This window comes from Schistocerca americana, chromosome 1 (genome assembly GCF_021461395.2).
Source record: "Schistocerca americana isolate TAMUIC-IGC-003095 chromosome 1, iqSchAmer2.1, whole genome shotgun sequence".
NCBI lineage: Eukaryota > Metazoa > Arthropoda > Insecta > Orthoptera > Acrididae > Schistocerca > Schistocerca americana.
Genome location: NC_060119.1, coordinates 380,186,716 through 380,200,560, shown reverse-complemented (window position 1 = coordinate 380,200,560; position 13,845 = coordinate 380,186,716). Strand labels below are relative to the sequence as shown.

Genomic DNA, 13,845 nt, shown 5'->3' with positions numbered 1-13,845 from the left:
AACAGGGAACTTAAAACCTCAATCGTGATATATGGGGCTCTGTGAAGTGAAGTGGAAATAAGATAAGGATTTCTGGTCAGACGAATATAGAGTAGTATCAAGCAGGCATAAAATGATACGTCAGGAGTAGGATTCGTGATGAATAGGAAGTCAGGGCCGAGAATGAGTTACCGTGAACAGTCCAGTAATAGGGTTGTTCTTCATTGGAACAGCAGCAAACCAACGCCAACGTCGCCGTTCGGATATGAGTGCTGACGTCACAAGCAAAAAAAGAAGAGGTGTTGAAAGTATCTGAAGATATTGAATGATAATGCAGTATGTACCATTGGATGAAAGTCTAATAATCATGGGTGACTGGAAAGCCTTAACGTCCTTCTGTATGCCTCAGATAAATCAAATTGTGCGAGAGAAGTAGTGGAAATTTGTAAATAAAACAGGAGGATAGAAAAGAGGAACCATCAACTAAAAAAGAGAGAATGGATGAAAACAAACTTCGAGGAATCCAGTTCTTCCTAAGAATCAGGAAGGGGTGAATAAATTTTATGGGAAGGTAGACCCTAAGTGCTGTCCAAAAACCAGCTAAGTAAATGGTGAAACAGGGAAATCGTAAGTGAAAGGAAACAGACCTATGAAAGATGGTGCTGACGTGTTGACAAACTCCTCAACTCTAGAATATTACCAAGAGATCCCATAGGTGTGCAAGTATTACGTCACTCGGATACAAGCATGGCCAACCTATTCTGAAAGAAATGAGAACTGCTTTGAAGAAATTGAGGAACAATAGGTCACCAGGAACAGACAACATTTCAACAGAACAGTTCAAGCAAAGTGGAAATCCTAAAACTGGTCATTTCAGCATGGGATGAGGAGAAAATGCCTCCTCATGGGAGAAAAGGACTTATGTGTCCTAAAAGCAGGAGATTTGATGGAGTGTGCCAACTATCGAGGAATCGCGCTGCAAATTTTGGAATAAAAAATATTCTGCAACGTACTGTTTGGCCGTCTCCTTTCTAGTTTTCAGAGAGATTGGCTCAGTGTGTATTCTTCCCCAGCTAATTAACAACAAATCAGATCTTCATTAAAAGGGTAGTAACAGAAAAGACAACTAAATGTGGGATAGGTATGCATCACTTTTTCATAAACTTGTTAAGGCTTGTGGGAATGACAATGAATGAGGTGCACAGTAGTATGAGAGCTAGAAGAATGGCGTCTGATCCACTAGATGTACAAGATGGTATGAGGCAAGGAGATGCGAAAGTGTGTCTCCTTTTTAATGTTGCTTTGAAGAAGATAAGAGGGACGCAAACCTGTTGAGCAGGGGAACAATTTATTATAAATCTGTACAGATATCGTATTCGCTTATGGCGATGGCATACGTATAGCCAACAGGAACTATGAAGATAATGGAGGAGACGTTAATCACACTTGAGCAGGCCAGTAGGAATACGGGAATGAATATAACCCAACAGAAAACAAAATATATGGTTGGTGGGAAAGCACGCAAGGAGAACATGTCGCCTTCGGTAACAATAGGTAATTATAATTTAGGAGAGTTGAGCAGTTTTAATATCTGGGATAGACAGTCACCAATCAAATGATACCTCTCATGAACATCAACAGAGATTAATAGCAGTCAATAGAACCTATTTTGCGTTAAAAAACTGTTTTCTCAACGCTGATAACTTATATCGCATACGGTGAAATTATAAACAAGGGCTTCAACATTAAAAGCAAAATGGGAATTTCACTATCAAACGCAGAGGAGAGAGCAGATATATGGAAAGAATGGATTGAAAGCTTCTGTGATACGAAGGAACTGTCTGATGACGTGATAGAGAAAAAATAGGAAACAATATGAAAGACAGAGGGGATCGAGTATTAGACTCACAGTTTAACAGAGCTGTATAGGACTTGGAATCAAATAAGGCAGAAGCGATAGATTTCTAAAATCTTGAAGGGAAGCGGCAACGAAAAGACTATTCGAGCTGGCGTGTAGAATATATGAGAAAGGAGAAATACTACTATATTTTCGTAAAAATGTCGTCCACACAATCCGCAAGATAGCAAGGGCAGATGTATGCGAGAACTGTCGTACTGTCAGCCTAACAGCTCATTGCATCCAAGTTGCTAACAAGAATAATATACAGAAGAATGGAATGCAAAATAGAGTCTATTAGGCAGCAATCGCACGGGCTTTAGGGAAGGTAAATGCACCATAGAGGCAGTTCTGACGTTGCGCTTAAAAATGGAAGGAAAGCTTTAAAATACCAAGACACGTTCATAGGATTTGTCGATCTACAAAATGCGTTAGACGTTATGCAATGGTACAGGATGTTCAGAATTCTGAGAAAAACAGAAGTAAACTGTAGGGGAAGACGTGTTATGTATAATACGCACAAGTACTAAGTGGCAACATTAAGAATGCGAGACCAAGACTGAAATGCTGGGATTAAAGAGGATATAAAACAGCGATGCAAACTTTCACCCCTACTATTCAATGTATACATCGAAAGAGCAATGATGGAAACAAAAGAAAGTTTAAGGAGTAGCATTAAGTTTCAGGCTGGAAGGTAATCAATGATAAGATTTGTTGATGACATTACGATTCTCATTGAAAGGAATTACAGGACGTGTTGAATGGAACAGTCAAATGAATACTGAATATGGACTAAGAGTAAACCGAAGAAACACGAAAATTGTGAGAAGTTACAGAAACAACATTAACGATAAAATTAACGTAAAAATTGAGGTGGATATTGTTAAGGAATTCTGCTTGCTTCGAGGAAAAATAAAACTTGACAGGCGAAGGAAGGAGGACATAAGAAGTACTGCCACAGGCAAATAGGACATTCCTGGTCAAAAGAAGTCTACTAATATCAATCATAGGTCTTGTCTAGAGAAAAAAGACTGTACGTTTGGAGCAGAGCATCGCATGGTAGTGAATCATGTATCTGGGAAAACAGGAAAAGAAGAGAATCGAAGCGTCTGAGATGTGGTACAACAGAAGGACACTGAAAATTAGGTGGACTGGTAAGGAATGAAAAGATTCTCCATAGAATCGATCAAGAGAGGAACATATGGAAAACTTGAATAAAAGGGGGGACTGTATGATAGAACATGTGTTAAGACAGTAGGGAATAACTCCCATGGCACTAGAAGGGAATGTAGAGGGTGAAAACTGCAGTGTAAATCTGAGATTGGAATATATCCAACAAGTAATTGAGTACGTACGGTGCAAGTGCTATTCCGAGGTGAGGGGACTGGTGCAAAAGGAAAGGAATTCTTGGTGTGCCGCAATAAATCAGTTAGAAGAATGATTAATCAAAAAGAAAGGGCGCGACGAATGGTCACAGGTTTGTTTGACTCCCGGAAGAGTGTCACGGATATGCTGAAACCATTAACAGCCAGACGCTTGGAGATAAACTCGAACCATCCCGCGAAACAGTACTTACAAAGTTTCAAGAACTACTATTAAGCGAGCAGTCTAGGAGCTCTCTAAAGCCCGTGCGAATACGCGAGTGGAACTGTATGAAATCTCAATATGTGCTATAGTGGGAAGTACTGTCTGCCTTACACTTTCACAGTGATTTGCGAAGTGCAGGTACAGAGGCTGGACAAAAATATGAGGACACCGCGAGAGATGCATGGCTGAACATAACTGTAGATGCTAGCCAAGCGGGCAGGTTGCGCTGTTGTATTTAACTACGAACGGCAGCCATGCAGTGTCGTGAATACTTTTCAAGTGTCGGTCGCGGTCAGAACAGTGTTCTATGTAGTTGTGAGGCATTATGTTGCAGCTAACCGAATTCGAACGGGGGCAAATTGTTGATGCTCGTATGGTAGGTGCTTCAGTAACCAAGGTAGCTCAAGTGTTCAGCGTTTCAAGAGGTAATTACCGTATCGAATATTTATACTGCATACGGGGAAAACCGAAAAAAAAAACATCATCCGCTTAGTCAAAACGCGGGTGAAAGTGTGTGTCGAGTGATCTTGGCGAACGAACATTGAAGAGAATTGTGACGAAAAATAAGAGGACGAAAGCTGCAAAAGTCAGTGCAGAGATGAATACCCTTGTCGTGACCCCTGTCGGCAGCACAACATGAAGGGAGCTCCATAAGCAGGGAACTGCACGGAGAACTGGAAATCCAAAACTCAATTATGCAAATGCCTGTAAGAGGAAAACGTGCTGCCGAAGCCATTAAACCTGGATTTGGGGCAATGGAGGAAAATCGTTTGGTCGGACGAGTCTCGTTCCGTATTTTTTTCTATCTTCTGGCCGAGTTTACGTCCAGAGAGCGCAACATGGCGGAAGTGCGGTGATGATTTGGGCAGGCATATTATGGTATTTCACGGACCCTATGATTACCCTGCAAGGTGCGTTACTGCCAAGGATTATGGACCATTTTGGATGACCAGACCCATCTCATGGTACATCGAATTTTCCACATTGGTGATGCTGTATACCAGGAAGACAGGGCCTGCTGTTCATAGAGCTGCCATCGTCCAGGTCTGGTTTTGTGAGCACAAGGCTGAATTGACGCGTCTCTCTGGCTACCACAGTCAACAGTTTTCATTATTATTTGAGCTTTTATGGTATATTTTGGAGAGAGGGTTACGTACTCGCCACCCACCTCCATCATCGTTACTTGAACTTGTCACTATTTTCATGGAAGAATCTCTTTAAAAATATACAGAACTGGTATTTATGTGTTTCGAGACGACTGGAAGTTGTTTCGAACGCCAACGCGTTTCCTGTGCCGTATTAGGCATGGTAATGTGTGATGTTTTCGGTTTTTCCATATTTTTGTGCACTCCCCGTACAGGCAGATAGATAAAAAAGTTATAGATTAGAATGTGTTCTTTTTGTGGACTGGATACCAGCTACATTAACGGCTGTGGTGTGGGATTTTTTTAAGGTATTGTTTCTTCATTGTGACAAATTTTTAGTTGTTTTTAGCGGCTATACTGGATGCTTTAGAGCTATTACGACTGCAGTGCCACTTTCGCAAAGTTATTTGACTTGAGAAGTACATCGACAGTAACGTGACGAGTATGCCCATTTGATGGATTATACACACATCAAAAAAAGTTTTGGATCACCTCGGTTCCGAGAGTTCCGGAACACGTGCAGAAAATTGGAATACAGATCAACATTAACATCATTTCCGCCTTTTGTATTGCTCATGAAAACCACACATTGCATGTTGTAGCACCATACAGCGAGACCTTCAGAGGTGGTGGTCCCGATTGTTGTACACACCGGTACCTCTAACACTCACTAGCACATCCTCTCGCATTGATGTATTCGTCGTGGCATACTATCTACACGTTCATCAAGGCACTTTTGGTACAGATTGTCCCACTCCTCAACGGTGATTCGGCGTAGATCCCTCAGAATGGTTGGTGGGTTACGCCGTCCATAAACATCCCTTTTCAATCTATCCCAGGCATGTTCGATAGGGTTCATGTCTGGAGAACACGCTGTACACTCTAGTCGAGCGATGTCATTATCTTGAAGGAAGTCATTCACAAGATGTGCACGAGGGAGGCGCGAATTGTCGTCCATGAACACGAATGCCCCGTGAATATGCTGCCGATATGGTTGCACTATCGGTCGGGGGATGGCATTCACGTATCGTACAGCCGTTACGGCGCCTTCCATGACCACCAGCGGCAAGCGTCGGCCCCACATAATGCCACCTCAAAACAGCAGACAATCCCCACCCTGCTGCACGCTCTGGACAGTGTGTCTAAAGCGTTCAGCCTGACCGGTTTGCTTCCAAACACGTCTGTGACGATTGTCTGGTTGAAGGCATATGAGATAATCATCGACGTGATGCCAATCGACAAGAACCATCTGTACCGCGCTGCATGGTGTCGTTGTTGCAAAGATGGACTTCGCCATGGACGTCGGGAGTGAAGTTGCGCACCATGCAGCCTACTGCGCACAATTTGAGTCGTAACACGACGTCCTGTGGCTGCACGAAAAGCATTATTCAACATGGTGGCGTTACTGTCAGGGCTCCGCCGAGCCATAATCTATAGGCAGCGGTCATCCACTGCAGTATTAGCCCTTGGGCGGCCTGAGCGAGGCATGTCATCGACAGTTCCTATCTCTCTGTATCTCCTCCATATCCGAACAGTATCGCTTTAGTTCACTCCGAGACGCCTGGACACTTCCGTTGTTGAGAGCCCTTCCTGGCACAAAGTAACAATGCGGTCGCGATAAAACCGCGATATTGACCGTCTAGGCGAGGTTGAACTACAGAAAACACGAGCCGTGTACGTCCTTCCTGGTGGAATGACGAACTGATCGGCTGTCGGACCCTCTCCGTCTAATAGGCGCTGCTCATGCATGGTTGTTTACATCTTTGGGCACGTTTAGTGGCATCTCTGAACAGTCAAAGGGACTGTGTCTGTGATACAATATCCACAGTCAACGTTTATCTTCAAGAGTTTTGGGACCCGGGGTGATGCAAAACTTTTTTTGATGTATGTAAAATTCAAACATTTGTGACTGGCAATACAGCAGAAACTGCGCCTGTATTGCATGCAAAGGAAAGGGATACAGCAACTTCCCAATCATACGGTATCAGCGCAGATTAGCCGGTTTGCCGATTATCCGTGCACAGTTCGGCGATGTTTTTAAAAAAATAAAACAAACTGAACCTGAAATCCTCTGTTATATTTAGAACGAAAAACTTCGTTTAGAATACACTATTATGATTATAACTCATCCTATCACGCATACCAGCTGTCTTATTATGTGTTATTAGAATATACAAAATTCGTTTGGCTATATCGATGCTTTGACTCGACGGAAAATTCGAACTGTTGTCAGGAAAACAGTGAATGAAAAAAGAAACAGAAAAAATCCCGATTACTTTCCAGAAGTGAAATAAAAGGACGTGGTACAAAATACAGCGTGTTTTATGTGTAATTTTGTAAGTAAGTTCCATTTCCCGGCTTCGCACTTTTCTCACATGACATCCTCACATGACATCCTGAAAGCCACGTATCAATGCAGTCAGGTAGATGCAGTATTTCTCGATTTCCGAAAAGCATTTGGCTCAGTACCACCCCTACACTTAATATCAAAAGTACAGCCATATGGGGTTTGTTGTTGTTGTAGTGGTCTTCAGTCCTGAGACTGGTTTGATGCAGGTCTCCATGCTACTCTATCCTGTGCAAACGTCTCCATCTCCCCGTACCCACTGCAACCTACATCCTTCTGAATCTGTTTAGTGTATTCATCTCTTGGTCTCCCTCTACGATTTTTTCCCTCCACGCTGCCCTCCAGTACTAAATTGGTGATCCCTTGATGCCTCAGAACATGTCCTACCAACCGATCCCTTCTTCTAGTTAAGTTGTGCCACAAACTTCTCTTCTCCCCAATCCTATTCAATACCTCCTCATTAGTTATATGATCTACCGATCTAATCTTCAGCATTCTTCTGTAGCACCACATTTCGAAAGCTTCTATTCTCTTCTTGTACAAACTAGTAATCGTCCATGTTTCACTTCCATACATGGCTACGCTCCATACAAATACTTTCAGTAATGCCTTCCTGACACTTAAATCAATACTCGATGTTAACAAATTTCTCTTCTTCAGAAACGCTTTCCTTGCCATTGCCAGTCTACATTTGATATCCTCTCTGCTTCGACCATTATCAGTTATTTTGCTCCCCAAATAGCAAAACTCCTTTACATTTCCTAATCTAATTCCCTCAGCATCACCCGACTTAATTCGACTACATTCCATTATCTTCGTTTTGCTTTTGTTGATGTTCATCTTATACCCTCCTTTCATGACACTGTCCATTCTGTTCAATTGCTCTTCCAAGTCCTTTGCTGTCCCTGACAGCCCGCATCTCGTGGTCGTGCGGTAGCGTTCTCGCTTCCCACGCCCGGGTTCCCGGGTTCGATTCCCGGCGGGGTCAGGGATTTTCTCTGCCTCGTGATGGCTGGGTGTTTGTGTGATGTCCTTAGGTTAGTTAGGTTTAAGTAGTTCTAAGTTCTAGGGGACTGATGACCATAGATGTTAAGTCCCATAGTGCTCAGAGCCATTTTTGTCCCTGACAGAATTACAATGTCATCGGCGAACCTCAAAGTTTTTATTTCTTCCCCATGGTTTTTAATACCTACTCCGAATTTTTCTTTTGTTTCCTTCACTGCTTGCTCAATATACAGATTGAATAACATCGGGGATAGGCTACAACCCTGTCTCACTCCCTTCCCAACCACTGCTTCCCTTTCGTGCCTGACTCTTATAACTGCCATCTGGTTTCTGTACAAATTGTAAATAGCCTTTCGCTCCCTGTATTTTACCCCTGCCACCTTCAAAATTTGAAAGAGAGTATTCTGGTCAACATTGTCAAAAGCTTTCTCTAAGTCTACAAATGCTAGAAACGTAGGCTTACCTTTCCTTAATCTAGCTTCTAAGATAAGTCGTAGGGTCAGTATTGCCTCACGTGTTCCAACATTTCTACGGAGTCCAAACTGATCTTCCCCGAGGTCAGCTTCTACCAGTTTTTCCATTCGTCTGTAGAGAATACACGTTAGTATTTTGCAGCTGTGACTTATTAAACTGATAGTTCGGTAATTTTCACATCTGTCAGCACCTGCTTTCTTTGGGATCGGAATTATTATATTCTTCTTGAAGTCTGAGGGTATTTCGCCTGTCTCACACATCTTGCTCAGCAGATGGTAGAGTTTTGTCAGGTCTGGCTCTCCCAAGGCCGTCAGTGGTTCTAATGGAATGTTGTCTACTCCTGGGGCCTTGTTTCGACTCAGGACTTTCAGTGCTCTGTCAAACTCTTCAAGCAGTATCGTATCTCCCATTTCATCTTCATCTACATCCTCTTCCATTTCCATAATATTGTCCTCAAGTACAGGGCTATTACAAATGATTGAAGCGATTTCATAAATTCACTGTAGCTCCATTCATTGACATATGGTCACGACACACTACAAATACGTGTAGAAAAAATAAAGTTTTGTTCGGCTGAAGCCGCACTTCAGGTTTCTGCCGCTAGAGCGCTCGAGACAAAATGGCGACAGGAGCTGAGAAAGCGTATGTTGTGCTTGAAACGCACTCACATCAGTCAGTCATAACAGTGCAACGACACTTCAGGACATAGTTCAACAAAGATCCACCAACTGCTAACTCCATTCGGCGATGGTATGCGCAGTTTAAAGCTTCTGGATGCCTCTGTAAGGGGAAATCAACGGGTCGGCCTGCAGTGAGCGAAGAAACGGTTGAACGCGTGCGGGCAAGTTTCACGCGTAGCCCGCGGAAGTCGACGAATAAAGCAAGCAGGAAGCCAAACGTACCACAGCCGACGGTTTGGAAAATCTTACGGAAAAGGCTAAAGCAGAAGCCTTACCGTTTACAATTGCTACAAGCCCTGACACCCGATGACAAAGTCAAACGCTTTGAATTTTCGGCGCGGTTGCAACAGCTCATGGAAGAGGATGCGTTCAGTGCGAAACTTGTTTTCAGTGATGAAGCAACACTTTTTCTTAATGGTGAAGTGAACGGACACAATGTGCGTATCTGGGCGGTAGAGAATCCTCACTCATTCGTGCAGCAAATTCGCAATTCACCAAAAGTTAACGTGTTTTGAGCAATCTTATGGTTTAAAGTTTACGGCCCCTTTTTCTTCTGCGAAAAATACGTTACAGGACAAGTGTATCTGGACATGCTGGAAAATTGGCTCATGCCACAACTGGAGACCGGCAGCGGCGACTTCATCTTTCAACAGGATGGTGCTCCACCGCACTTCCATCATGATGTTCGGCATTTCTTAAACAGGAGATTAGAAAACCGATGGATCGGTCGTGGTGGAGATTATGATCAGCTATTCATGTCATGGCCTCCACGCTCTCCCGACTTAACCCCATGCGATTTCTTTCTGTGGGGTTATGTGAAAGATTCAGTGTTTAAACATCCACTACCAAGAAACGTGCCAGAACTGCGAGCTCGCATCAACGATGCTTTCGAACTCACTGATGGGGACATGCTGCGCCGAGTGTGGGAGGAACTTGATTATCGGCTTGATGTCTGCCGAATCACTAAAGGGGCACATATCGAACATTTGTGAATGCCTAAAAAAACTTTTTGAGTTTTTGTATGTGTGTGCAAAGCATTGTGAAAATATCTCAAATAATAAAGTTATTGTAGAGCTGTGAAATCGCTTCAATCATTTGTAATAACCCTGTACATTGCCCTTGTATGGGCCCGCTATACACTCCCTCCACCTTTCTGCTTTCCCTTCTTTGCTTAGGACTGGGTTTCCATCTGAGCTCTTGATATTCATACAAGTGGTTCTCTGTTCTCCAAAGGTCTCTTTAATTTTCTTGTAGGCAGTACCTACCTTACCCCTAGTGAGATAACCCTCTACATCCTTACATTTGTCCTCTAGCCATCCCTGCTTAGCCATTTTACACTTCCTGTCGATCTTGTTTTTGAGACGTTTGTATTCCTTTTTGCCTGCTTCATTTACTGCAATTTTATATTTTCTCCATTCATCAATGAAATACAGTATTACTTCTGTTACCCAAGGATTTCTACTAGCCCTCGTCTTTCATATGGGGTATCAGGCGAAATTTGTGATTGGACTGTGGATTTCTTGGTAGGGAGGGCGCAGCGTGTTTTCTTGGATAGAGAGTCAGTTACAAATGTAGAAGTAACTTCGGCTGTACCCCAGGAAAGTGTGTTGTGTCCCTTCCCATTCATGTTAAACCTAGCAATAGCAATGAGTATTCCATAACGCGTATTACTGTGTGGGAGGGACGTTACTTTACAATAACCAAAAAAAGTACTTAAAAATTACAAGTTTAGTTAACTGTTGTTGAATTTTATTCACGACATCCTTTTTAAAGATATTCCGATGTTTAAGAAGAGTCCTGAACCTGAAAATATGAATACGACATTTTTTTGTGAGAAGTCGCATCCACTACTGAGACTTAAATTCTTGGGTTAAATTTTGCTGGAAAATTTAAAACAACCGCGGAATCTGTAGAAGAAATTATTAAAAACAATAAATATTTTAAAAAGTTTTAAGAATTGTGTACTTGACTGGTCACAAAATTTTCAAAAGGTGGAAATAAAGCACCCCCTCCCCTTCGTACTGCGAAGGTTAATGACCTTGCGGACAACATTAAGAGTAACCTCAGGATTTTCGCAGATGATGCTGTTATCTACAGTGAAGTACAGTCTGAGCAAAGCTGCACAATTCCTTAGATAAGATTTCAAAGTGATGAAAATATTGGCAGCTTACGTTAAATGTTCAACAATGTGAAAGTGTGCACTTTACAAAACGAAAAAGCATAGTATCCTATGAATATATGTCAGTGAGTCACAGATAGAATCGGTAAACTCGTACAAATACCTGGAACTTTGCTGGGACATGAAATGGAATGACTTCGGTTTATTGGTGGAATACTAGGGAAATGCAATCAGTCTAAAAAGGAGATTGATTACAAGTCACTTGTGCGGCCCATCCCAGACTAAATGTATGGGACCAGTTCCAATTGGGTAAGCAGAACGTATTCAGAGAAGAGCAGCACGAATGGCCAGATGTTTGACTTGTGGGAGAGTGTCACAGAGATACTGAAGGAACTGAACCGGCAGACTCTTGTAGGTATACGGAAACTATCCGCGGAAAGTCTGCTAACATAGTTTGTAGAACTGGCTTTGAATGATTACTCTAGGAATATACTACATTACGCATCGCTCCCATAATTATTGTGAAGACAAGGTTAGATTAATTGAACCACGCACAGAGACTTTTAAACAATCATTCTTCTGCGCTCCATACAACAGTAGAACGGGAAAACGCGCAAATAGCCGATTCTCTGCGATACCTCTGTCATGCACTTCACATTTATTCGCGGAGTATAGACGTAGATGTAAAAAACTGCTGTATGCAGCATGTTTCGTAAATAATGCAACTAGCAGAATGAATTTTCCCTCTGCAGCGGAGAATGTGATGATCTGAAACTTCTTGGTAAATTAAAACTGTGTGGCAGATTGATACCTGAACTTGGGACCTTTGCCTTCCGCGAGATAGTTCCCTGCCGACTATCCTTTACTTTTCACTTTCTTACGTTGTTTTGAACTTCCCATCTTCTTTTATAGCCCATCGTCTCTCCACAAATGCGTTCTATGGCTAGATTGTCACGCTATAATATTTTTTTATATTTTTCTCCATCTAATGTTGTATTCTTTGAGTTGTCCGAAATTACAGCACAACCTTTGTACAAAACGTAATTTAGAGGGCCCAAAAATATCAGATCAACATTTTCTTAAGCGTAGCACGCAATACGCCTCTTCGAAATAGAAACAATAAACTACTTTTCAAAACACAAACGTGATACTTGTTCCAAAACAAACAGCACTCCTCTTCCACAGCAAATGAAAATCCTCCACTACAACAAACAAGATTCATCTTTTATAACAATAAAATGTCTCCTCTTTTGAAACATACATATCTCCTCTCCTGAAATGCACAGAACTCCTCTTCTAAAACCAAACAAGACTCTTCTGAAATTAACATTGCTCCTCCTCCAAAACAACGCTTCTGTTGGCGTTAGAAACCAAACGGGCTTCTATACTTTGTTTAAAACACACGAATAGCTTGTTTGAGATGAGAGCTTAACGACTAAGACACAGAAGAACCGAAACAGACCCTGACAGTTTCATTTCCGACAATACCTCTTTCCTACTTTCCAAATTTCCCATGGAGAAGAAGTGCTTGCCAAGCTGTAAAGGCGGCTCGTGCGTCATGATTTTATAATTCCGTTGATAAAGTACATGTCCAGTCAAGCACACACTTTTCAATCTGCCACGTAGTTTCAAAAGAGCGTGTAGCATTCTCTTGCAGCAAAATGCGTATTCTGGATGTTCCGTGCTCGCATTCATCCGGGTAATCGGCAGCTTGCTTTATTTTGCTCCACTCTATGACAGTTACTACTGTTATCACGCAGAAAAAATACTCTGGATGGCGTAAAGTACTATATGTTTCCCTCAGCTTAAGAGAACGTAGGATGTCATTCATACGCTGAGACACGTCGCAACAATCGGTCGTTTCGTATTAAACAAGTTGCTACAGATCGGAGTAATGAGTTTGTTCACTACGCAAGTGGAAGAGCGACGGGCGTGGCAGGAAAGCATCGCAACAGAACAACGCCCGTCCGAAGAAGAGTACTGCCAGCAGCAGAGCACCTGCTTTGTTTATGAAGTGGGCGAAGCGGCGCGGTACTTACGCCGAGCCATTTTGTCGTCCGCCGCAGCTGTTTAACGAACCGCCTGTCGCCGCTCTTCTCGCAGAACTGCGGTCTTCACAATAGCCGGCAAGCGGAAAGCAAGACACACTGTCTAATCTGTTACAGCCTCTCTCCTTACGTAACACCTTGCCTTGAGTTCTTTCATTACGTCCTGTGCTTGCTGAGTCGTAAGACGTTGATAGTGTGACAAACAAGCACTTTTATTTGTATTTCACTGCACACATACAACGCGCGGGCACACACACACACACACACACACACACACACACACACACTTTTTCTCTTTTTGTATCTGTCCATCTTCCTTACTTCCTTTTTCTCTGGTTTGGTAGCTGCACAGGAGTCATATGAAGGTTCGGGATTCAATTTCTGACAGGGCCTTGGCAGTTAAAGGGCCTTTAACTTCTGTCATTGGGTACCGACTCAGGGGTTTCACTTACGATGTCCGATTGTGTAGGCAAACTGATCATCTGCAGGCCTCTGGATCTTGCGTTCGTACATTTAATTTTCTGGGCGTATACTGTGAGACACAAGCAGTAAAGGTAATAAAAG

At 42.6% G+C, this 13,845-nt stretch overlaps 1 protein-coding gene across 1 annotated transcript in view; it reads right to left on the bottom strand.

The window, feature by feature from the left end:
- LOC124622950 (4-coumarate--CoA ligase 1-like) overlaps positions 1 to 13,394 on the bottom strand; it is a 129,045-nt gene extending 115,651 nt beyond the window's left edge. The window contains exon 1 of the mRNA XM_047148744.1: positions 13,273 to 13,394. Coding sequence (XP_047004700.1) covers positions 13,273 to 13,282 — 10 coding nt within the window. The 5' untranslated portion in view covers positions 13,283 to 13,394. The remainder of the gene's footprint in view (positions 1 to 13,272) is intronic.
- Between the last annotated feature and the right edge of the window lie 451 nt (positions 13,395 to 13,845).